The sequence below is a fragment of the Rhipicephalus microplus genome, chromosome 3 (assembly GCF_043290135.1).
Source record: "Rhipicephalus microplus isolate Deutch F79 chromosome 3, USDA_Rmic, whole genome shotgun sequence".
In the NCBI taxonomy this organism is placed as follows: Eukaryota; Metazoa; Arthropoda; class Arachnida; order Ixodida; family Ixodidae; genus Rhipicephalus; species Rhipicephalus microplus.
The window spans coordinates 3,593,650-3,619,293 of record NC_134702.1 but is presented as its reverse complement, the minus strand read 5'-3'; the positions used below and the strand labels follow the sequence as shown (position 1 = coordinate 3,619,293).

General features: G+C 45.5%; 1 protein-coding gene across 1 annotated transcript in view; it reads left to right on the top strand.

The window, feature by feature from the left end:
- LOC119160112 (uncharacterized) overlaps window positions 1-25,644 on the top strand; it is a 151,356-nt gene that overhangs the window by 87,985 nt on the left and 37,727 nt on the right. The window contains exon 12 of the mRNA XM_075887655.1: window positions 14,266-14,399. Within this exon, the coding sequence (XP_075743770.1) occupies window positions 14,266-14,399 (134 nt within the window). The remainder of the gene's footprint in view (window positions 1-14,265; window positions 14,400-25,644) is intronic.

Below are 25,644 nucleotides of genomic sequence, written 5' to 3'. Positions count from 1 at the left end.
TCGGCATCCTTATCCAAACGAGCACACACCGACGGCAACGAGCATCGGCAACTACAAACCTGTATCGATATGGTTTTGATTATTGAACCATTGCTTTAGAAAACACCTGGCGGCTTTCGTTAAGGAGCTGGCGTCTTTTTTTTTTTTGCTTTAGAAACATCTGGCGTGTTTTCGTTTTGCTTTTAGAAAACATCTGGCGTCTTTCGTTGGTCTATTTCATCAATCAACGGCGTTTTGAACAAGTTTTTTTAATTGTTCAATCACGCAAAGAAGAAATCTCACCAGGCACTGCCTTGGAGGTAAACAATGGCAACTACAAAGAATGAGAGACAGCAGAAGTCGGCTTTTAACACTTCTACTTCTACTAAAGTTTCCTACTGGAACATTCCAATGGCTGCTAATGGAGAATGAGAGACAGAAGAATTCGGCTTTTTGTCAACGCGCACGCTGCGAATTTTTTTATTGTTCAACAAAACACTAGAGAACTCTCCCCCCGGCACCACCTTGCATGTCAAAATGTTACACTTGTTACACACTACGACTACGAGGGACGAACGGGTGCCACTTTAAGGAGCTTCGCCCCCCAAAAAACTAAACGACGCAGTGTCGATAGGTACCGGGGTGTATATGGAGAAGACAGACAAATTAGGCGCCCCGCTGCGATGGTCTAGTGGCTAAGGTACTCGACTGCTGCCCGCCGGTCGCGGAATCGAATCCCAGCTGTGGCGGCTGCATTTCCGATGTAGGCGGAAATGTTGCAGGCCCGTGTGCTCAGATTTGGGTGCACGTAAAAGAACCCCAGGTGGACGAAATTTTCGGAGCCCTCCACTATGGCGTCTCTCATAATCATTTGGTGGTTTTGGGACGTTCAACCCCTCATATCAATCAATAAATCAATCAATCAGACAAATTAGGCGCCCCGCTGCGATGGTCTAGTGGCTAAGGTACTCGACTGTTGCCCGCAGGTCGCGGAATCGAATCCCAGCTGTGGCGGCTGCATTTCCGATGTAGGCGGAAATGTTGCAGGCCCGTGTGCTCAGATTTGGGTGCACGTAAAAGAACCCCAGGTGGACGAAATTTTCGGAGCCCTCCACTATGGCGTCTCTCATAATCATTTGGTGGCTTTGGGACGTTCAACCCCTCATATCAATCAATAAATCAATCAATCAGACAAATTAGGCGCCCCGCTGCGATGGTCTAGTGGCTAAGGTACTCGACTGCTGCGCGCAGGTCGCGGAATCGAATCCCAGCTGTGGCGGCGGCATTTCCGATGTAGGCGGAAATGTTGCAGGCCCGTGTGCTCAGATTTGGGTGCACGTAAAAGAACCCCAGGTGGACGAAATTTTCGGAGCCCTCCACTATGGCGTCTCTCATAATCATTTGGTGGTTTTGGGACGTTCAACCCCTCATATCAATCAATAAATCAATCAATCAGACAAATTAGGCAAGTTGGGGAGGTTGCGCGGTAAAAATAGAAAATAGGACTTATTCCAAACACAAGATGCACACGGTTCGCAGCTTGGCATGGGTGTTTTATCTGGTCTTGTGTTCATTATAAGTGCTGTTTTATATTTTACCACAGTGTATCGGGTTTTTCTTCGCGTCCACGATGTAGGGTCTTAAGTACGCTGAGGGTTAAAAAAAAGGGCGTCATTTTATTTTGAAGAATCTATCACAAATAAGAGGAAGAGATTTAAATGTCTTATTGAAAGGCCAGAGATATACTGGCCATTCGTCTAGCACGCTACTACAGTTCCTGGATAATTATTATGGTATGTTCTGTGGTAAATGGCAACGGAAAGTGGGAATTACATTGTCAGAACACTTAATAAGAACAAAAACGCTTAGGCGAGAAGTTTATAGGCATGACTGTTTGACATTGTGTACCTACTGTGTCGGATGTACTCAAGAGAACGCTTCAAAACTTTTACAACACTTTTATGAATCTTAGATATGACCCTGTCTAACTGCGGTCACTCGGAAAGCGAGAGTTGTACCGGAGTATATGAGCCTGACGAAGTATTGACGCGCTACAATGATATGTCATGCCGCTTTTTTTGTAGTTACGTCTCAGCGTCCACACAGTGCCCCTTTAATCTAAAAATAACAGTCTGTCTTGTTTCTACAACACAGGCGTGGATATGGGGGGGGGGGGGGAGAGTGCCCCCCCCCCTAATTAGGAACCGTGCGCTCACCTGGGTCAGCCAATGCGATGTTTGTGACAGCTTTTGTAGATGTAGGAAGAAATAAAAGAAAGAAAAGAGTGTTAGCCGGTTTGGCATAACCGGTTTGGCATACCCTGCACAGGTGGAAGGGATTTATATTAAAGTAAAGAAATAGAGGGGCACATAGACGTACACAGACAACGTCACAGAGCAGAGCAGCTGTATTGTGCGGTATTTAGCATCACAGTCTACGGTCGCTCGCGCAAGTCTCTTGCCTTTATGAATCTCCGCTATGTCTTAGTTGCTTAAATTCTCGAGGGCTGTTCGGAAGGCCATTACTCTCTGCTACGACGTTTATAGCTAGAGTGGCTTTTATAAAGTAATTTTTGTTTTCTATAGGGATGGCCGACGACGCTCTTCGCGACACCTGCGGTAACGAGGCAACCTTGCGGCATATCTTCTGTGATTGTCCTCAACATGCTGCGCAGCGGTCGCTGTCGCTTGCCTCAGCAACTGACCCATGTCGCTAAAAACTATTCCCTAATACTATTTCGAGCACGTAATTGGTTTTTGAGCTAGTGCAGACAAAACTAGATTTTGCATAATTGGCACTTTTAACTGTAACGTCATGTTCACTTGGGAGGCGTTCGTGACAACAAGCTGGGCGAAACAAGGGGAAGGCACGCACTAACATGTGTTTAAAATTTCAATTGCAGTGGCTGCTGTTGCCTCAGAAAATGTATTTGTAAGACTCTCGTTGCCTGCTAATATAATATAACACTTAAGCAGGATGTTTATCCTATTTTTTGTTTGGAAGATTACCCGCAGCGCCATTTCAGACATTATTGCGGGGGGCACAGTGCCTCATAGAATGAGTCCGCAGTCTTGCGGTCAACTAAATCAGCTGGTAACATACTCCATTCGACAATGGCTTGAAGGAAAAAAAATGCTTAAAAAGATTCATTCCGGGGTTGTATGGCCGTCCTTTAAGTTTGTGGTCATGACGAGAGTAATGATACTGCGCTGGTTTTAAATATTCTGAAGGATTAATGCCTGTTTTCTAGTTATAGATTGAATAAAATCGTTTCAATCTTAGATTACGTCTTAGCTCTTGTAAGTATTGCCAATTCAGTTATCTTTTCATACTTTGAGAGCTTTCATTTTGGTCATATTTTGCCAGAACAAATCTTGTTGCTATCCACTGAATGCGCTCTAGTGCATGAATGTGTTCTTTGTGATGGGGCGCATTTGAGTAAATGCTAGCTGCTGATTTCCCATAGCATTCGCACGCTCCATTGCATGTAGGCTTTACTTAAGCGTGCCGTTCTTTCAAATGGGGAACGCTGCCATCGTCGTCGTGACAAATGCTTCTAGTCTGAAGAATCGCTTACAGCTGCGCTGGTGATCACGTTCATCTGTCAGCTATATTAAGCACAGCTGTTTTTTTTTTTTCAATGTACATACACGGCCGTGTTGTGAAGGTTATTCTCACTGGAACGATTTGATTGATATGTGGGGTTTAACGTCCCAAAACCACGATCTGATTATGAGAGACGCCGTAGTGGAGGGCTCCGGAAATTTCGACCACCTGGGGTTCTTCAACGTGCACTCAAATCTGAGCACACGGGCCTACAACATTTCCGCCTCCATCGGCTCACTAGAACGATGGCACGTATGAAATTTATTGCTAGAGAGTCGTTAAAATATCAGACGAATGCACACATTGTACTGGCGTCAACTTCCCATTATTATGACGCCTGAGACAAGGGCTTTAATTAACAGAAATTGTTTCAAAAAAACGTTGGTCTAGTTGCTGAAATTAGAATATTGCGCAAGCCGAGTAACAGTGTCTTCCCTTTAATATAATGACACTATGCCGAAGGAGGCCGTTACCACACTGCATCTGACATCAATGCAGTCTGAGTCTGAGTAGACGAAGCGTCGACTACCGCACCTTTTCAACGTTTCGCGTTCTTCATGCTCCAATTTTGAACGATCAATTGTTGGTAAAAAGTCATACAAATTAGCGGTCTTCTATACGCTGTCAAGTGACAAAGAGTTCAATATTCGGCAGGTGATATAAACTAATACCACTGGGCAGATAGCGGTGGCATTTTGCGAATGTGTCATAATTTTAGAAAGAAGCCATTCTCAGCTACAAGCAGCTTTTGGTACCAATATTATTTGTCAGTGAGTATACCTATGATTACGTGAACAGCCCGTTCCACTGTGTCAGAGGTAATCTGCAACGGATGCACTTTGTTAGATATTCCTCGCTTTGTTTTCTCATTGTTTTTGTTCTGTTGCATCAACAATTCTACGAGCAAGCATTCACGCGAGGCAAGCCTTCTGATAAAAACCTTGAAAGCTTAGATGCTTCACTTCACCGATGCCCTTTCTGCAGCAAAGGCAGCTTCTTCCTAACGTTTGTGTCACATCCTCGCCTGGCTACACTAAAGAAGGGGAAACCTGTTGAGGGGCTCGGTTTTGCGTCAGACACAATAAAACGTACCCGAGAGGAATTTGGGCCAGGAAAAGCTTACTGGACAAATTACGTTATTTAAAATGAATTGGAGGGAGTAAAAAATCACCATTTTCGTCGATATTTTGAACTGAAAACTTTGTCATTACACGTTCGATGCTCTGCCGATTGAGCCACGGTGGAAGTCACCTACTCGTCTATATTTCTGGGAATTTCTGTACGTGTAATCGGGGGGGGGGGGGGCAGCGCTGGTCGTGGCCAAGGCAGTAAGTGAGCTAGGGCGCACTAAGTATACATGTTTTGTTAACATCGGATGACTTTATTTTTATCCTATTTCAACCGTAAAAGCGTTCCTAGTTTTTCAGGCGCGGTGTTTTCTGATAGCACAAGCAGCCAAGGAAACACGAGGAGCGTTACGCTACTTTGCACGCAAATGAGGCGCCTCCGCTAAGGTGCTATTACTCACCCCCCCCCCCCCTCCACCCCGCCCAGGATGTGACTTCCTGTCCAAGGGTAAACAACGAGTGCACCCTTCGAGAACGTATCCTTTCTTTGTGTGCTATTAGGTGGAATTTAGAGTCTGCGCAAGCGTTCAATTTCCCTTTTGATTTGCCCTTTTCACTTATGACGGTCCTCCGTGGCCTTTGCTGAATTGAGCAATAGTCACAGTGGAGCGCTGGCTCTAGGGCACCAGTGATACCGCGACGGCCAAGGGTGCAAGCCTGGCAGTGAGGGACACTCGCTATCTTGGAGGGATTCCGAGAACGTGGAGGTCGGGGCAGCGTAATACGAACAGTGCACTCTGGCCGCAATGACGCGCCTAAACAAAAGCGGGGCCGTATGAGAGTGTTTACCTTGAAGACGACCAGACGTTATCGGGGGATACGATCTCGAGGAGACACGCCTCCTTCAAGGCTGTGCTCGTGGAGTGGACTACCGTTCGTGAATGTTTGCGTGCATGTCACATAGTTCGGATAAGCAGCGTTCATTGTTATAGAAAGCTTCAAGAGCATCATCACTTTAGTAGTCGTGCACTCACAGTGAAGTAAAAAGCTACCACTTTGTTCAGTGCGGTGTATTGTCTTCACGAACGTCCAAGCGATTAACACTACCTTTAGAGTTTCTGTAGAAATTAAGAAATACAGTGACTGCTTTCAGCACCAAAAATAGGTTAGCAAGTCATCCTTTAAGTCTGAACATTTTACGTGCGTGAAGATGAAGGATGAATTTCATGAGCATTATACTTGAAACGCGATATTTATACTGATGCCAAGCTTCTTACCTTTGCCTTAATTCAGCATTCAGTATAGGTCCTTAATATTCGTGGTTTGTGATATCAAAGCAGCTAGCGTTCGCGAATATTTCGACAGTTTTTTTAGGCCATACCAGATTCATTAGCCCTATATCTAGTATCTTTAGAGCTCCTGGCAGAACAAACTTATCCTTCGTGTATGTAACTGAGCTACATTAGTATTAAACGCGATTCGTTCGAAGTAGTAATCGGTGAACTAAACGATGCTTTTTAGACCGCCTGTTCGTGCAGTGAAAGCACACCGGAAGAACTGATAATTTCGCTCTCGCCATGCGTAGCAAAGCCAGCTGGGCTGGCTGCACTTCAAGAGAAGGTCAAATCTAGCTAAGGCGCCCTTCACGCAGAATCTGAAAGAAAAAGCAAAAAAGAACGCGAGCTCAATCTGCATGTTTTTTGGCCTTTCGTGGTTAGCTGTCGCGAGGTCGCCTTTCTTTATAGAAATACTGGCCACCACGTGACCCGTGTCGCAACAGTCCACCAGAGCCCGTGGCGAGGTCACAGGCTGTGCGATAACACTGCGTGATAACACCGAGGAAGGCGGCACTGCTGGGCGGCAGCGGTCACGTGACCACCCTGGGGCTGTTCCAAGGTGCTTCTACAAGGTGACGGCTGCTCTCGCCGTTGTTCTTATTGCCGGCTATTTCCTGAGTATTTTTACACCCAATCGACGGCGGCCTTCCGCGTTTTTTTTTTATCTTTCTGAGTGGCACGTGACCGATCAGAGGGACTCCCGCCAACGCAGGCTCGCCCATAACTTGACTCAGACGTGTATGCTGTGCCAAGCGTGAGGCCAGTCATACGCAATCGAATCGTATTTTTTTAGCTGTCTGTGAAGTCGTGTTTAGACATTACAAGAAAAAGTAACGGTGGAGAGCCCTCGAAGCGTTTCTGTAATATGCAGTGAAATTCCCTCAGCAAATGTGTTCGGACTCATACATGACTCAGCAGCCGCTGTGTCGCCTTTCATTCGGGAACTGCATTTTGCTGACGTTGAATAACGAGATTCTGCCCTTTTTTTTTTCAAATTGTTTGTTCTTTTCGCAACGAATTTTCGCGTAGATAACAAGCCTCACTGAAAGTGAGAACATTGGATTCGTTCAAATTGATGGAGGCGAAATGCTGTGTGATGTCAGAGCACGTTAAAGAACAGCGGACGGTTCGAATTTCCGGTGCCCTCCACAACGGTGATATGATAATGATATCGTACTTTTCAGGCGTATTATCATTTATTCATATATTACCTCTTGTCATGTCTCATTCTTGCGACGTTTGCCGTGATCGCTTCACTGTACTCGGCAGTACCGCACGCCTTTCAAGACATGTCATGTACCGACGTGTATGCAGGGAACCGGTATTCGATTAAACCACTTCACTGCCACTCCTATTCAGAGAAACCTCGCACAAGCGTTTGCACGTAATCGTGTTACCGCAGCTGGAAGCGTGAGCAGTGGCCGTGTTCTCTTTGTGGCGCCGTCAAGCTCCACCAAGTAAACGCCAAGCGTGGACTTCACGGTCTCACAAAACTAGCGCGAGAGCTTGCATGGAGTTTTCAAGTACCCCATGATTCATTCATTCATATTCTTATTATATATTCATGCCCGTTTGGGCTATCTCAAGGCTGGAATAAAACTAATAAAACATACACACGCGCAAATTACCTAACTGCATATAGAAACGATGTATAGATAACGGATGCAGTAGTATCGAGCGTAAGACAGTAAGTTGACGAGGAAAATGCACTCGCAGGTAGGAAAGGAACGCTTAGCTGCTCCCGTGACAGGGGGCTCTTCGCTTAAATTACGTCATAGCACTGTTGCCTAAGCGCGAAGACATTATGAAAACACCATTTGAACTACCATTTCATAAATACGAAAAGGCAAAACGTATAATTTTCGCACGTGACACGAGTGTTTTCATTTCATATAGTTCTTTCATTATATTTTTTACCACGGCAAGTGATACCCTGTGCAGTTTGTCCCATTAGTCTGCATACAGAAAACTGCTTAAAGGTAAATACGACGAAAACAAAAGCTGCAAACTTTCATACCAAAGGCGTAAGCCTTCCTTCAGATAAAACATTAGTGCGCATATATCTACAAATATATAACTTGTGCGTTCTGTAAAGGTACTATGGGTAGATTTTACAAATACTATGCAATGGGACGACCACGTATGCTCCAAAAGCTTTGCCGCACAACAGATGCTCCATTTTGGACCCCATGTTTTTACTTTTAGATGCGAAGCAGCTCTTCGACTAGCTTGTGTAACACTATGTCCGTTCGATTCACCTGCACCGATTGGAACCGGTTCGCGGCTGTGCACGCGATTCAGCAATTGTGCAGCGTGAGTTCAGCAGTACAGGCACAGCGCGACACCCCAAGCGAATGACGATGTGCCGACACGGTGCAGGCCTTATTTCTGTTTGCTCAATTTACACCGTTCAGCTAACACTGAACGATGGCGAACCGCACATGCGGACAGTTTATGAGGCGCAAGCATTTTGGCAAAACACACCGAGTAGAGGCGCGTAGGGTGCCCTCAGCGCCTACGCCAAAGTGCCGCATCGTCTGCTCAGCTGCACGCGCGGCTGCACCAAGCCGGCCCTATCAGCGTAGGAGGTGCCAAGAAAACCGTGAACCAGTGATGCACTTTTTGCAACAAATGTCAGGGTTCAGAGGTCGTCAATGCTGCACCGCTGAAGCGAATGGCAAAGTGCAGCACCACATGAACTGGTTCCCGTGGTGCAGGCGAATTGAATAAACCTACTGTACTGCCATCCCTACTGTACTGTGCTCCCCTGGCCGCAGGTGTTGGGTTGGTGCCAAGTAGGTCACACCTTCCCTCGCTGTGCACGCGCGTTGACATCACTCTTTCCTTAGCCTGTCGCCGCGTGTCATCTCCCTCGCTTCACCCTATCCACTGCTGTCCACGCTCTCTTGACCATGGGTTTCCTTTTTGTGAGCGCAGCGCCTCCACTATTGTTTCCGTGCTCGAGCGAAGGAGCTGATCTCAATGGTAAGCGGTCGTCGGTGCTAGTGCGGCGTTTTGCCGCCAGGCACCGCAACTGGAGTAGACTTGCTGCCGCGTCGTCTCTCGCGTAAACAAATGCCACGGCTGCATTCGAAGCTGCTATACGGCTCGGTTTTCAGTTGTATTCAGGTTGTTTAAGGTGTAATCGAAATAGGAAACGATAATCGCGATGCACTTGTTGTTCTGCACACCTAGCTTATTTCAAAGGCATGCGTCGTTCACGACTACTTGATTGAGGCACTCGCGCGTTGTCTGCTACGCCGATACCAGATAGCTCATGCCACTCATCCGCGGAATGTCATTTTGTCACCATGGCATTCGCTCGACTGAGAGCTGCTTATTTGAGTAACTAAAAGTCTATTTTTGAGCGAAGCCTTTACCAGTAGCTAATAATAAAAGCTTGGGTGCCTGATGTTCCCCAATGTTTGCTACTCTAGTAGTGTATAAAATTATGCGCAAGCCTGCACTCATCCACTAAATAGCGCGAAATGCCACTAGACTGCTTCCAGGGATATAGGTCACCATCCGTTCCTTTCGCAAAGCATTGTATGTGTTGCCACCACTAAAAAAAAAAAACAAGTGTCAGAAAATGAGGAACTTTGGCGAGTAATTTCACCATGTGAGAGCCTTCCATATTATCTGCTCTTCGCATTTCTCGGTGCTGTTGCAAATATTTAAATCACGCATTTCACACATATCTATCAGCATTCGGCCTGTTGGGTCAGTATATCCATCCATATCTTCTATGTGCGCATTCATATGTCATAATAACCTCGCACTCTTCTCCTAGTTCGTTAATGTCATTTTCTATGCACTGCACAATTTGTTGGTTTTCCTCTCTGGCTTTTGCCCCTTTCCACAAGTATACAAAACCCAGGAGCGTCATTTGCCCTGCCACTGTTCCTTTTAGCCGTACATGTTCCTTGCACTCCTGCTTGACCCTTTGCCAGTCTGTACTTTTATGAATGAATGCCCCAATTCCACCCACCCCCTTTCTGATGCCTTCTATTCTATTACAATATTCCCATTCATAGTCCGGATTGTTAAGAGGTTGTTCCATGTCCGTAAGATGTGTTTCTACAAAACGGTATACCATCGGCCTCTCCTCCCTTAGCTGTTCATGCCACCCTGCATGTTAATATACCCTACGTCTGAATTGGCTCGGCGCTCGCAGCTACGTCTATTTCTGCCCCGGACTCTACCTATCTTAGATACAGGTACCACTTTGGAATCGTACCTGTCCATACCACCTGTCAAAGAATCTCCCTGGTTGTTTTCCTCGTTACTAGCTATCCTGCACCCCGAAGGGCCCGCGTGCCCCCCCTCCCCCCAAAAAAACTGCGCGTCCTGCAAGCCGCCAACCCACCTCATGACCTAGCCGCCCATCGAAGTGAATTCTGTCTCGTTGAAAACCACCCCACCTATGCACCTCTCTGTTTTTTTAGGTGATGTAAAACATCACCTCAAAGCCTTTCTCTCGACTCATCCGCCATATCTCTTGGTTTGCGTTGACAACCGCTCTTTGCAGGTTGCTGTCACGCACCGGTACCTCCTGTATCGTGCATATCACTACCTGTACCTGAGGAGAAGTGGCGCGCATGCCATCGACCCCTTTCGCCAGTGTGGTGGCTAGTCCTGCTGTATCTTCTTTTAAGACATCGTTTAAACCACCTGAAATTATCACGGGGTTTCGTCTATCAGCTGTAGTTTTGAGTTTTTTGCTCGCTTGCATCATGACTGCTTCCAGCTTTCATCCTGAGAACGTCCCTTCTGCAACCCTCTTGTCACCTCTTACACTCTCTTTGATTGCTTCTGTGCATCGGTTTAAATTCGAGTCCCCGGCGATTATCACGTGCTGTGACTTTTTAGCTGGAGCGTCCTGCACCTGGGGGTTACTTGCACCTGTGAAGATGGCTGCTTTGTCCCCTCCCAACCCCACCACTACTTCACTAAAGCTGGGTCTTGCGATCATTGAACCGGCTGAGCCTGTTTTTTCCGAACTTGCTTACTGTTTCTTCTCCGCCGCTCTGGTTGCCGGCACCCTGCCGTTCTCTCCATCGGCCACTCCTTTGTTCACCTTCACTAGTGCCTCCTCGGCGGACCTGAGCCTTTCTTCTATAGCCCTTGTTTTTTCTTGCTCTGTCACCAACGCAGTCTCCAGCCCGGTGATTTTAATCAGTAGTTCACTCTGGGCAACTATCATTTTCTCCCTTTTTTCTTCATCGTAACATTGCCTTCACTTGCCGTCAGCCTCCTCGTCATTCGCGTGTGCACTTGCGTCTATTTTCAGGCCCACCCCGCATCATGAACATTTACAACCTTTTTAACTATGTCTTTTTGCCACCAATTGTCCTTATGAATTGTCCCACTCGATAATTACAAAACACGGCATGCGATGAATCCTGCCCTACGAGAAAAAGAAAGTATAAGCTCCACTACAAAAATTTGAGTGTTCGGGTTACGTGCACCTCTCCCACGGGGTGGCAAGAAAAAAAGAACAAGAACAAAACACACACATACAAAGAAGTAAATACCTTGTGCCTGACGCCCGAAAAAGCCATACAATATAATAGGTGCTACAATGGTTTAAACTGCTGTCTTATTAATTATAAAGGCAAGCTACTCGAGGGGTGTACTCGCGCAGCGCCACCATGCGACAGCGACATGCGGAGGCGGAGAGCGCGCTCGATGGCCTGAAGAGAGCGTGCGCCCGGGCACTGAAATAAATAAAGGAGGCGCTGGTGAGGGCTACACCCACCCCGTGCTTCATGGACGTGAATCGTTGCCCATCAAGCATCTGAGTGCGCACTCTCACGCAACTGTCCCAACAGCTCGACCACTTAGCGTTGTTGGGGCCCAGCCAGCCGCCTCGATGGCTCGTCGGTTACATGCGTGACGTGCACTCGCTGAAGTGCGCGTCGGTGGAACAGAAACTACCCACCACGACAAGGAGAACGTGCATCAATCTGGTCTTTGCGAACTTTGACGTCGATTGCCTGCAGGAAACTCTCAGCTTGCACTTCACCGATCCATGGTGGACAAGGCTAAGCTCCGGTCCATTCTGAAGAAACTAAGAAACCTACGTGAGCTTCAAATGAATCTTCCAGCGTTCACCGTAGCGCCCATTCAACCTGTGCACAACGCTGCTGCTCCGCATCCCATCAGGGTTTCGTATGTCGTTTATTTTAAATATAGGTTCAGTACACACCCGAGTGTTCGCTGACGACGCAAGTTCACAGGCTCCCCCATTCAGGAAGTTAAGCTTCAATCAACACGACGTCTCCAAACTCTCAGGTTGGCCAACAAAGAAAATTAAACACACAAAACACAATGTTTATTATGTACAGACCTAATAATCAGCGCATCAATGATAATATGGTTATTTCGTTCAGCGAATAGCGACTGTAACAAGTCAGTACACCAAAATTTCTTGTAGTCTGTTTTAACGAGCACCTGTCATGGACACTTCACGTATATAATATCTTAACAGATGTAGTTCATTCGGTAGGGCACTTGAATAAAATCGCTTTTTTCCTCCCCTCATAGGTATTTGGATCACTGCATTGTAGCTTGCTCAGCTTTATATGTAATGGTGGTCTGGGGGACCACAGCCAAGACCAATTATGATAGAATTTTAATTTTACGAAAGCGCATGCTTTGTCTAATTGGAATATTTAGTGGTCATCTTAAGGAGCTAGACACTCAAGCACTTTTCCTCAAGCACGAAATTCTGCCTCCTAGAAAAATATATAATCTTCAGCTCCTACATACGCAATGTAACAACAAAATATGGCTTCAGAAAAAAACGCACAAATTACAGGACATTGATCACAAAGTCATTCGATAATCATGAATCGAATATATATATTAGCTAAATCTTTGAAATCTCATTTTCAATCACTTCTTTTTTCGACTGACGTCAGTTTAGATTCAGAGTTATTTTATGTTGGAGTACCTGTACACTTTATATTCGTTCATTTCTCTTGTCGTTAACCGTGATTTGTTCCAACAATGCGTTTGTTTTCAGAGCTGAGTGTATTCTGGATGTGTATTATGCGAAACAAAGCGCGTTTTAGAACGTGTAATTTTTGTGTAGGCCAAAAAGTGCATGTTCTGAAGATTTGATAGTTTCCAATATACAAGGTAAAAATATGATGGCATGCCAGTATCTTCTAATAATTATTGTGTAAAATACGTGCGAAATATGTAACCGATGTCTATCGGTGTGTCTGTTACTGATGCACAAATGCATATGTCAATGATGCCGACTTCATTAGGTGATAGGGGGTGAGACATCGTCAGGCTTTCAGCCTTTAGGCTTTGCCACCCGCAGGAAAAATCCTGTATTCCTTTTCCTGCAAATAAACGATGTTGAATGTTACTGAAACACTTTACCCGTTTCTGTAAAATTGTTAATTTATAATTATTTATTTGTATCTCACAATATTTATGGGCATCTAGTATGGGGCACTACGACTCAGTTTAGCCTAAATAAATTATTTCATAGGCAGAAGAAAATAATTCGTGTCGTCGCTAATGTACCATTTTTTGCTAATACCGAAAACATGTTTGAGAAATGCAACATATCTAAAATCGATAACATAAAAAAACTAGACTCATGCGCAAATACTATTTCAGTGCTAAACGCAGTACTGCTTTACTTGAAGAACTTGCAAACATATCTGGTAAATTATACCGTTAAAGCACCTGCACTCAACAAGGGTGGAAGGTTTCGCACTTTAGAACGAACTATGATATGTACCAATCTCCCAAGACTTGTTAACCCGTACAAAAAAGTAGCCTACTATTTACAGCACCTAACGTTGCTAGAATTTTAAATGTTAATGGACTCATTTCTATAGGGTGCTTTCTGAAAGTTATTATGTGGGTCATGTTTTTTTTGTTTCTTGCACGTGTTGTGAAGTAAATATGTATTTTGTTTCCCTTTTATACGAGTTGTGTAATTAAATGTACAAATGTGTAATAGTGTATTATTTATTTTAGTCACTGTATTAGTGTATTAAACAAAGTGTATTACCTGCTTTACCATATGTATCCATAGTACACTGAGGAGTTGATGCCTCCGTCAAGCCGCGTTTGTGCGGCTTTTTTTCTCTCATCCACTTCCATTTACAGCTATGTTGTACATGTATGTAAATATAAATTAGTAAATAGAATAAATTACAGACTATACTGGCGTAGGGCATGGCCGCCCATAGTGAGTCAATAAGCATTGTCATCGAAAAACTTAAAACCTTCTGTTGCCTGTAACGCAGGACGCGACAATGCAGTTCAACGCCGACCACTTGAAGAACTTGATCGAGCAGGCGTACCCACCGCAGGACATGGTTCTCAAGTGCACCATGAAGGCTCGCTCGGACGTGTGCCGCGACTTCGAGTGCAGAAAACTGCAAGCGCCGATGCTTTCTCTGATTTCATTGCCGCGTTATGAGCCACTCACATTTTCGGCATTTCATACGATGCACTCATCAGGCGCCCGTTTCGTCCGCGACAGCAGAGACCCCACGCGGCTGCTTGCTCCGTTCTTGGCTAAGCAGCTAAGCGAATGTTTATGTTCAGCGTTACCATCATTATCAGTGCGGGCTTTATACTACTACAGCCTGTCTCACTTGTCCATCATTTTTTCGGAAGAAACGGGGGCAGATATGTGCTACTGAGGGTTCTCGCATCAATCTTATCGTTCCACGTCGATGTGGGTTGCGTATTGACAATGTGTCGGACTGGAGACGCATATTATAAATGTAGCTATTGCATCGTGATCCAGCCCGTTATGGTCGAAAGAAAACAGCCACAGCCTCGAAAAAAATTGAAGACATGCCAAAGCTAAACGTTGGCATTTTTTAAGCATGTACGCCAAGGTAAGTTATATCAGAGACTGCGGCGCTCGTCGCTTCCTTGTTTCGATAATTTCTCTCCACCCTCGGCGGCAAATGAGTGAAGCAACGTATTTTCTCGTCACTTCTTGCTATCAATGCTAATAGCTGTAAATATTTCTGAACATAGCGTGGCGGAAAACATTTTTCACGTATTATTGGCTATTCGCAAACAAGGTGTAATTCACAGAAAGCTGCCTTGGGCAATTATGCATCATAAAAAATTATTTCAATATGAACTGTTCGTTTGTGTTGTCTTTTTCGATTGTTTTAGCCACTGTAGTAGCACTTATGTGGAGGCGAAATACTAGACATTCCTGCAGGGCAGCAAAGATATGGCTGTTTAGGCTCGAGACCTGTTACAGACATTCCACATAAAAGCGAGAGGTTCCTTATGTATAGTGTCTCTCTCGCAGGCAGAGAGCAAGTTCACAGGTTGTGATTAGGATGGTTTGCACTCGATATGCCCTGGCTTGCTGCGCAAATCCATGCTTATAAATTTTGATGCATTATATGATTGTTATTATGGCTACCTAGCTAATGTGGATGAGAGTTAAATCAAATGGTGGACTCAATAGCTTCAGCAGCATTGAATGGGTCAATACTTTCGGTCCTTCCGGTAGTGGCCAGTGTAACCGCGATAAGGTATAGAAAGTTCTGACTCTGTGCAGATGCCATAGAATTATTAACAGCATGGACAAAATTCAGACATCTTTGGTTTCAATGGAATACTAAGTAGTGTCGCACTAGACCAATGGAAATCATACTAACTAGCTTGCGATGTCGTGTGCCTCCGTTGAATCTACATTCACACAGGGCTGGTCTGGTGATATCTCCCCTATGCAACTTGTTTTCAGAAATAGAATCAATAAAGCATTATTTTTTTCCTGTCGCTATTACAGATTGTTAAAAACGACTCTTTGACATCCCATTCGTTAAACTAGGGTCAGTGGCATCCCAACTTATTTTTCACGAGTGGGGGGGGGGGGGGGTTTACCTACCGCACTATTCAGTCGGTGTACACACACACACACACGGACTGTCATTTGTTGGCAGCATGCACTGGTACAACACGTATATGTTTGTCATGCATAAGGCAAGTAATATTACTACACGCGACGCTTTTTATGCTTTAACTCAGAACTTTCCACATGAATACAGTTATGTTGATCGTGGCCTCCTCAACAATAAACTTTTTATTAATGAATTAAATTTTAATGACTAAAACAGTTCACAAAGAATTTAGTTTTTAAATGTGAAGCACTCTTTGAGGAACCAAAGGTATTTTGAGCATTTTTATTCACCTATTTTAGCTTCTCACTGAGCTCGAGCCTACTGCTTTATTCGTCGCCTCTTTGCAAGCTGCCTTCCCAGCTCCAAGTTGTCATAAGCAAAGCTGATCGGACTTGTCGGAGAATAAAGCGGGAATCTTTCTTGGCGCTTTCAGTCGGGCAAAACTGAAATATTTAGAAATATTAGTCACAATCATGTGCTCACAACAGCTTCGACAGAGCAGCGGTGATGGCAATCCTTTTTGATGAAAGAAAGTTATTTTCCTGAAGCAGGAAACACTTTGACCGATACATAAAACGTTCGTTCGTTCCCATCTACAACTGCATCGGTCGATAACAGCACAATAAAAACATGAACAGGTGATGTATGGCCCCTGCGCTAGCCTGCTCTGCAGTGCTACTGCACGGCGCAGAAAGCGTCGCGAAGAGCCTTGAAGGAAAATCGTCACCGCTGAAGTGTTGGAGCATTATCACTACACTGTACGTTTGCCTCATAATATTTTCTTTTTCTCCTAACACTACAATTGAGTGACCCCAGTGGTGAGGGAAAATTTTTCCTTAGTTTTTGTTTTCCCAGCGAGTAGCCGAGAGTGACCACTGTTGAAAGTGTATGAAGAGGCTCAGGGGCTCATCCCCCCCCCCCCCCAATTTTACTCAGTGGGGGCTCAGCCCCCATGCTTCTCCCCCCCCCCCCCGCCCAGCTAAAACACCCATGCCTAGGGCTGACCTTCACCCTTGGTGCTTCGGCTCAGCCCCAGGGACGCCTCGTTTGCCTTCATGAAACAAAACGAGTGCGCCTTTGAATTTATGCTTGTGTATATAATAATATGGCATTAATGAGCAAACTGAAAACCCTTTTAAACGTGCTCGGTGCTAGTGTAACACACAGTCAATATAAATACTATACTGCCTGGCCAGAAAGGTAAAAAAACAATAATTGCACTCTTTCTGTCTTTGCGTGCGTTCTTTCCCTTTTTTATAAGGATTATTTAATACTTGAAATGCCTGAGAATTCACAAAACCAATCCCCCTGAGTGGCTATGAGCCATAGTTGAGGTGGTGTCTCAGCCGGCCCAGCGTTGTCTCTTGTTGCTCTGCCTTACAATATTTATAGCTTTACCGTTACAGGTTTGCTTTCTGTATTGTGCCTGCTGCGAAGTCCGGTGGGCGGAGCCCACCATCATGTGATTAAAGCCTTTTGCCTCCTTCTCCTGAGGAAACACCTGAAATAAAGCTAAAGTGAATTGAATTTAAATGACACGATTTCTTTACACGTTCCCAGCTGGCATGAGTCGAAGAGCGTGCGCAGGTTTCAGTCGTGCCGAGCTCACAAAGCAAAGCACTGACGAATTGAAGTTGATTGACACTCTGACCGGTTCGCTTGTCTTTCGTTGATTCTGGCAATGAGAAGGCTTTTGCTATTGAGGAAAATTTCTGGCTTGCCGCTGATGTATGCTGCATCGACAGTGTCATAATAACTGTGGCGTCACTTGAGGCACGTTTGAATTGATCCAAACAAAATTAAATGTTCTTGCGTTATAGTAGCCCCAGTTGTTTGCAGTGCTTCAAAAGTCTTATCCGGCGTCTGTCGATCCTAGCTTTCACTATGCCTGGGCTACTACTCGGCTTAACCACGTCACGCTGTTCAGTGAGCGACCGCTGGGTCCAATACAACACCTATAGCCATAGAAAATTACAATAACGCTCAAGCTTTCTTGAACGAAGGTGTGGAATAAGCTCACCGAGAAAGTCCGGTAGCGGATCTCAAGAGAATGAATGGCTACGCTCCCAATCCTGCAGCCGGAGTTCTGGCTGACGTAAGACCCTTTGTCAGGCCACATTGCTTTTAGCTCTTGCTCCCTTTTCTGTAAAATGAAAGAAATACTAAAAAACGAAAACAAAAACGTGTTCGCGCAACGGGAGCAAGCAGCACACGCCGTTTGCTCTGCGAAAATATCGTGCAAATTCCAGACTATTGTTAATAGGCTGCGCGCTCAGGAATTTCGAGCTGGCCAGGCATGAAGGGAAAGCTCGTCGAGAAACGGCGTTCCACTCGGATGAAACCGGAAAGAATTGCGACGGCGGAGGTCGTTTACCTCTCGTGCCCTACTGTGTCACCCAGCAGAAGTGGCCTGTGGATGCAGAGTTACCCAACTGGGTCAGTTACGTTATCGCGAAGATAAACACCCCGTGGGATGCCCTTATCACCGCCAGGTTCCGAGAGATTAGCCCCACGTCTTAACGCTCTGCATTGGTTCGATACCTGAGCCATTCATTGGGATGGCCGCTTGTAAGTGTGCCGTCAGAAACGCCGCCTCCTCTATACAACTTGCTTAGCTTATCGTAGTAGGGACGAATAAATGCCCTGTTTTCTTTTTTTAACTCCGAAGCATTTCTAGGCAAACTTCGGCGACTTTGAGCTTATCTATCTATCTATCTATCTATCTATCTATCTATCTATCTATCTATCTATCTATCTATCTATCTATCTATCTATCTATCTATCTATCTATCTATCTATCTATCTATCTATCTATCTATCTACGACTTTCGGCTCTCGGTGCCGCATAGGCGTATCAGTCGGAGTGCAAAAAAAGCGCGAGCCCCCCCCCCCCCCCCCCAAGAAAAGTTAAGAGGGCTGAGCGCCCCCCCCCCCCTTTCTTTTGACAGTGGTCACTCTTGGCTGCACGCTGGGGAAACCAACAAGTAAGGCTAAGTGTTCCGTCACAACAGTAATCAGTCAACTATGTTCTTACGGAAGAATTAAAATCTTACGAGACAATGTCACAATATAGCGAAATCGCTCGAACATTTCCACTGTGATGATTTTCTTTGCAGGCTCTTTGCGGTGCGGGTCGGCTATGCGACGCTTTCGCATCTTGTGCTGTACTATTTCAGAGCTTACAAGCGCTGAACAGGGACCCAATAATATTACATCACTTGTTCATGCTTTTATTCAGCTTTGACTTCTCGATACCGTTAACTTTGGGATCGAGCAAAGTTTTTATGGGCCGGTCAAAGCATTTGCTGCTTCAGGAAAATAGTTTTCTTCGAAAAGGATGTATCATCACCATTGCTCCGCCGAAGCTGTTGCGGGCCAATGAGTGTGACGAATCGTTTTTGATGTTGAAGTTTCTTCCGCCAAAAATTGTTGCTGGTTTAGTCTCTGATAATCCTGATTGGCCTTGCTTGTGGTAACTTGGATCCATAGCGGCAGCTTGCAAAGTGGCCACGAATAAAGCAGTAAACTCGAGCTCAGTCGGAAGCTCAGCTTTCAAGCTTGCCCCACAAGTTGAACCACCGGATAAGGGAGAAGGTGCATGACCATGGTTTTTAGCACTATAGGGATTTAGTTAAGAATTGAGCTAGTTAATTTTCACTCAAGTGGAATAGTTCTTTACAGCTCAGAATACTGCTCTGAGAGCAAAGAAGCACACACGTGCAGCGCTGCTTATTGCTCTTTATTCCTCTTTCTCTCAGCAAGTATTTATGAACTCACAGAGATGTATATGCACACAAACTACTAAACGCCATTATGCTCCAAGTGAAAATATTTTATTAAATTCATAATCTATTTCACCAGCTGCTATATGTGGCCGCTGCTTATGTGATTGGCAGCTAGCCTACTTTAAATACCTTTAGAAGGAGATGCTCTCCGGCTTCGTGACGTCATGTCTTTCGTGTCCTTCTTGCCTCTGTGACGTCGTTTTGTTCTCGCGCTATAACTATCGTCATGTAACAAGCAGGATATTTTGTGGCACGCAGAAAATGTAAATGCCGAAGACCAAATGGCAGACACTATGTCGTATTGAGCATTGTCTATTCTCTTAATTTTAACGTGGTCGTAAATAAGGGGTCATTACGTGATGGATCATTTTCGCGTCATTTGTTGCCTCGCGTAACAAGCTGGTGCTGTGTGCATGACAAAGACTGCTTTTACTAATCATATACAGCTAACAACCACTTCGAAAGAAAGCAACAAGGGATAGTTTAACGTTATAATCACCTTCATTTCGTTCTTTAAAGTACAATTTTGTTCACACCATTTGTATTGATGTATTTATGCAGGTGCCGACCCATTAAGAAATTTTAATACAAATAAAACGAATGTAAACAACGTACTACGCCCCTAACAACAAATTATACATCTCTAAAGAAATTGGTTGAGAAGTTGGTAATTAGTTAAGAACAGTATTATAGCAATAGCAATTTCATTATTAACTGCGTGCTCCAGATACAGCGTTAAGACATTTAGTAAATAAGGCCAATTTTAAGGCACGCATACCTGAGTATACGCAAGAAAGTGAAATGCTTATTATGAAAAATTATCACACCAATCATTCCTTGAAAAAACATGGTTGGTCCCTTCATCAGGACAATCGGCATATTACACGAAAGTGAAACGCACCTTTACAGGAATAATTAAATGTTTACTGTACAGTGATAAAGGAGGGCTTGCCGAATGTATGTTTCGGTGTTTACCAGCTATAGCCGCGTTCAACGTGGATATATCCTCGTTGACGCTTGGCACATATCCATGCCGACGACTGACATCCGTGGGTGGATGAAAAAACTTTAATAAGGTCCAATATGTCATGCTAGTGTCTTAGTCAGAAGCGGGCCACTCCCTCATCGGGAGCGAGAGACCTAGCCTCTCAACCGTTTCGCGGGCCCGTCCGACTGCCCAAAATTGCCCTCAAGTGAAGTACGGTGCAAATCTGAGCCTCATCGTTCTTCAGTATTTTCCTTGTCGCTGCGTAATGCGGAGCAACGCCAGAGAATATGAGCATGATCTATGGTGTCGTGGCATTTATCGCATGCTGTAGGAACACACAACTTCCTACAAATCCTGTTAAATGAGTGCGGGTTCAGATGGGTTCTTGTTTGTAATCGCCTGTGTGTAATGGCCTGATAACTGTTTGGTTTCCTGTGTGGAGGGGGAACACTCTGCGTCCTAAATAGAAATGTTTCGTTAGCTCGTACTACGAAAGAAGGTGATCCTTGCATGCTGAAACCTTAGCATTTTTTTTGCATTGTAGCTGCATGGTTTACAAGTCCTCGAGCAGTATTGTGGGCAGATTCGTTGAGGTTCGCTGGAGCACCGTTGATTTCTCCCATGTGAGCAGGAAACGAAATAGTCGTGTGTGGTTTGATTACTTTCCCTTTGAGCATTGCCAGAGCATGTCTTGAGATAACTTCCTTGGCAAATGCTCGCACGACCACCCTAGAGTGGCTGTAGATCCTCGATATATTTGGCTTCAAAAGTGGCAATGCAATGGCTACTTGCTCGGCCATTTCCGGCTATGTGGTGTAGATGGAAGCCGAGTTGACTAGTTGACCTTTACCTTTTACAAGTACTGTTGTGAAATCTCGTTTTTGGACGCGAAAGTCGCGCCGAAAAACGAGCATTCCTCTGCTTTACTTTTAGCTCTTTCTATAGCAAAGCTTTGGCTTTGGCTTGCCTTCTACTCACCATATGATAGGGTTGAGCATTCCTCGGAACAGGCAAAACTCTGATATTGTCCTTCAGTTCGTTAGAAATTCCTTTGCGGTTATCATTTATCTCTGTAATTGGTGCACCGATTCATTTGAGGATCTGCCTTTCTGCTTGCGTTGTTGTAAGTCTAATGAACTGAGCTCTCTCTTGCGCCTCGGCGATTTCCTCCAATGTGATGTGCATCCCAAGCTGCATGAGTTTTTCAGTTTAGGTGTGCATAGGTAGCCCAAAAGCTACGTTGATTGTGTTCCTCAGTAAAGTATCAAGTGTGTATCTTTCAGGTCTCTGCCACTCGTGCATGGCTGCTACGTAGGTGAAGTGGTACAACACAAACGAGTTAACTAGTCTTACATCGTTGTCGTCTCCAAGCTCTTGTTGGCGGTTAGTAACTCTTTTGATGAGCCTGATTGTGTTGTGCGCTTTCTGAGCGATACGCTGAATAGTTCGGTTATTCGAGCCATTGGCTTCTATCACCAAGCCCACGGCCCGGATAAAATCCACCCTTGGAATGGCTCTTCCGCTCATGGCATAGAACATTATCTCATTCTATTCTGTTGGAATCCATCCCCTTGGTTTGCGGCCTTTTCTCTTAGCTCTGTATAGCAGGAGTTCAGATTTCTTGGGTGAGCATCGGAGTCCCATGGGAATGAGGTACTCTTCCGTCACGTTTACAGCTTCTTGTAATTTTTCTTCCATTTCTTCGTCATTGCCTCCAGTACACCATGTCTTGACGTCACCTGCGTAAATAGTGTATTCTATGCCTTCGATGTCTTCGACTTTCTTGGCGAGACCAATCGTAGAGATATAGGAAAGGGTAGGCGAGATGACCGCTCCTTGAGGTGTGCTCCGGTTGCCTAGCTTCACTGTATCCGATTTTAGGTCCCAGACATGAGTGTTGCCGTCCTTCCGCTGAGAAATTTTTTGACGCCTAGATAACAACTACTACCCAAACCTAGGTTTGAAATGGTTTTGATTATGAAGGTACGATGAATATTATCGAAAGCTTTCTCCAAGTTTAGTCTCAATATTGCTCCCGTGTCTTTTGTCTTGTGACTAATTATTTTGTTCTTGAGTAGGAGCATGTCATCTTGGATGGAAAGACCATGTCTGAAGCCTATCATCGTGTGGGGGTAACTGTTGTGCTCTTCCAGGTACCTAATTATCCATTTATTATTACATGTTCAGCAACCTTTCCCACACACGATGTGAGTGAAATCGGTCGTATATTCTTGAAGCCATGAGTCTTGCCTGGTTTTGGGATTCAAATGGTGTTAGTGGCCTTTCATTCGCTAAGAACATCACGTTTCTTCCACATTGAAATAATTAACTGCGTTAAATATTCTAGAGAATCGTCTTCCGAATCGCGCAGCATTTTGTTTGTTATCCTGTCGCGTCCTGGGGCAGATCTTTTGTTCAGGTCGTATAAAGTCGCCCTCACGTCTGCTAACGTGAATTCAGCCTCTGAAATAGGGTTGCTTGGGACTGTGTAGCCTAACCAAGAAATGGGTAGCTGCTGTGTGTCCTCGACGGATAGGAACCTATTCACTTCGCTGCGCAATGACTTCTGACTTTGATGAATGATTCTGTGCCACGTGCAAAACTTTGCTTAAAGTGCTGCGCTGAATTGATTTCTTGTTGGTTTCGTCTAACAGATGTTCGAGTAGATTCCCGCTTCCTTCTTTGTTTTTCATCTGAGCATCTATGGGGTTGCAAACCTCATCCCACAGTTGCTTGGAGAGGGTTTTGCAGTACTCTTCAATCACTCGATTGAGTTCGGCAATTTTCTTTTGCAGCCTACGGTTCAGCCTCTGGCTCTTCCATCGCTTAAGAAGGAATTGTTTAGCTTCTATGAGGTGCGCTAGTCGGCAGTCCATTGTTTCGATGGGAAGATCTGCGAGCACCTCTTTAGTAGCGGTGCCAACGTCCTTCGTCAGCTGTTAAGTCCATTCTTCCTGGTTCCCTTCTGCAATAACCCTTCATTTTTGATTTTCCGGAATTCGTCCCAGTCTGGGACCTGGAATTCGCGTGTTCTCTTTTGGCCAATGCGTAGGTCAATCCTTAATATATTGTTACGCAAAATTTGACGGGACGTGACTATTTGCTAGAGCATTTACACCAATAAAATCGGAGCGCTGCGCACAGAGCGAGCAAACCAGTCCTCTTCGTCGTCTTCTGTCCACAGAATGGTTCAACCTTCATGCAATAGCTACGTAGAATTACCCCCCGGTTGTAAAAGCACCGGCTCCGTGCACTTTATACGTGTTCTTCAGGAGGGTGGTATGGTATCAACCTACTGACGTGGACTGGGGTTGTTTGCAGACAGGTTAGTCCCGGAAACTGGAATGACTTGATAGGTGACGTTCGTTACCCGTCGTATGATACGGTAACGTCCCTTGTACTGAGATAGAAACTTCTCTGAGAATCCAACACGACGAACTTGGACACCAGAGAAGAACTAGAGAACCAGGTGAGAACTCAACGTCGACATGCTTGCTGTCATGGAGAGCCTTCTGGGTTGCTTGTGAAGCCAGCAGCCTAGAGCGGGCCATCTGACGTGCGTGGTCAGCGTGAGCGACAGCATCACGTGCGTATTCACTCGGCGGAGGTGTAGTAGTCGGTATTAGGGTGTCCAGTGGTAAGGTCGGATTGCGTTCACAGGCATAATAAAAACTCGAATAACCTGCGGCATCATGACGAGACAAATTATAGACGAACCACACGTGAGGTAGCGCTAAATCCCCATCATGGTGGTCAGATGAGACATACATCGAGAACATGTCCGTGAGGGTGCGATTTAGGCGTTCGGTAAGGCCCTTTGTTTGAGGATGGTAGGAAGTGGTCAGTTTGTGTTGCGTTAAGGAAGAGCGCAAAAGGTCTTCGAGTACGCGTGATAAAAATGCACGTCCGCGATCGGTGAGCAAGTGCCGAGGAGCGCCATAGTGTAAAATTACACCGAGGAGGGAATAGTCGGCAACGCCAGTAGCAGTGCTGGAGGGGAGCGCTCTAGTGATGGCAAACGTGATGGCATGGTCTATAGCAATGGCGACCAACTTGTTCCCAGAGTTTGATTCAGGGATGGTCCGAGGAGGTCTACATCAACACGAAAGAAAGGTTCAGTAGGGATGGAGGTCGGGTGAAGGAGTCCAGCAGGGGGTGCGGCAGGTCGTTTTCGACGTTGCCATTTGTCGCAGGAGGCCACGTAACGTCGAACGGACCGCGAGAGACCACGCCAAAAGAAGCGGTGCCAGACGAGGTCGTACGCGCGAGGTACACCCAAGTAACCGGCAGTTGGTTCGTCGTGAAGCTCATGCAGGACCGCTGAACGCAGATGGCTAGGCACGACTAGAAGTAGCTCAGGGTGATCTGGCTGGATGCTACGATGCTATAGCGTGCCATTTAAAGGGACGAACATACGGAGTGACACGCCGTAAGGGTCAGATTCCAGACGGGCAATGAGTGACCGCAAGGAAGGGTCGCGACGCTGTTCGTCACTAATCTGACAAAACCTAGACATGGACACGACGCTGGGGCCAGGCTCGCCGACCGATTCATCTGGTTAGTCAACAGGGTAGCGGGACAAGCAATCGGCGTCCAGATGGAGGCGTCTAGACTTGTTGGCAACTGAGTAGAAGTACTCCTGAAGACGCAACGCCCAACAACCAAGTCGTCAAGAAGGGTCCCTCAGTGAAGAGAGTCAACAGACGACGTGATGATCAGTGACGAAAAGGAATGGGCGGCCATACAAGTAAGGACGAAATTTCAAAACCGCCCAAACAAGGGCAAGGCATTCTCGTTCTGTTAAAGAGCAGTTACGTTCACATTTTGAAAGGAGACGACTTGCATATGCAATTACAAGATCATAGCCCCACTGAGTTTGGGCCAGAGCTGCGCCAATGCCGTGACCGCTAGCGTCTGCGCGCACTTCCGTAGGAGCATCTGGGTCGAAATGTGCAAGTATCAGTGGTGTCAATA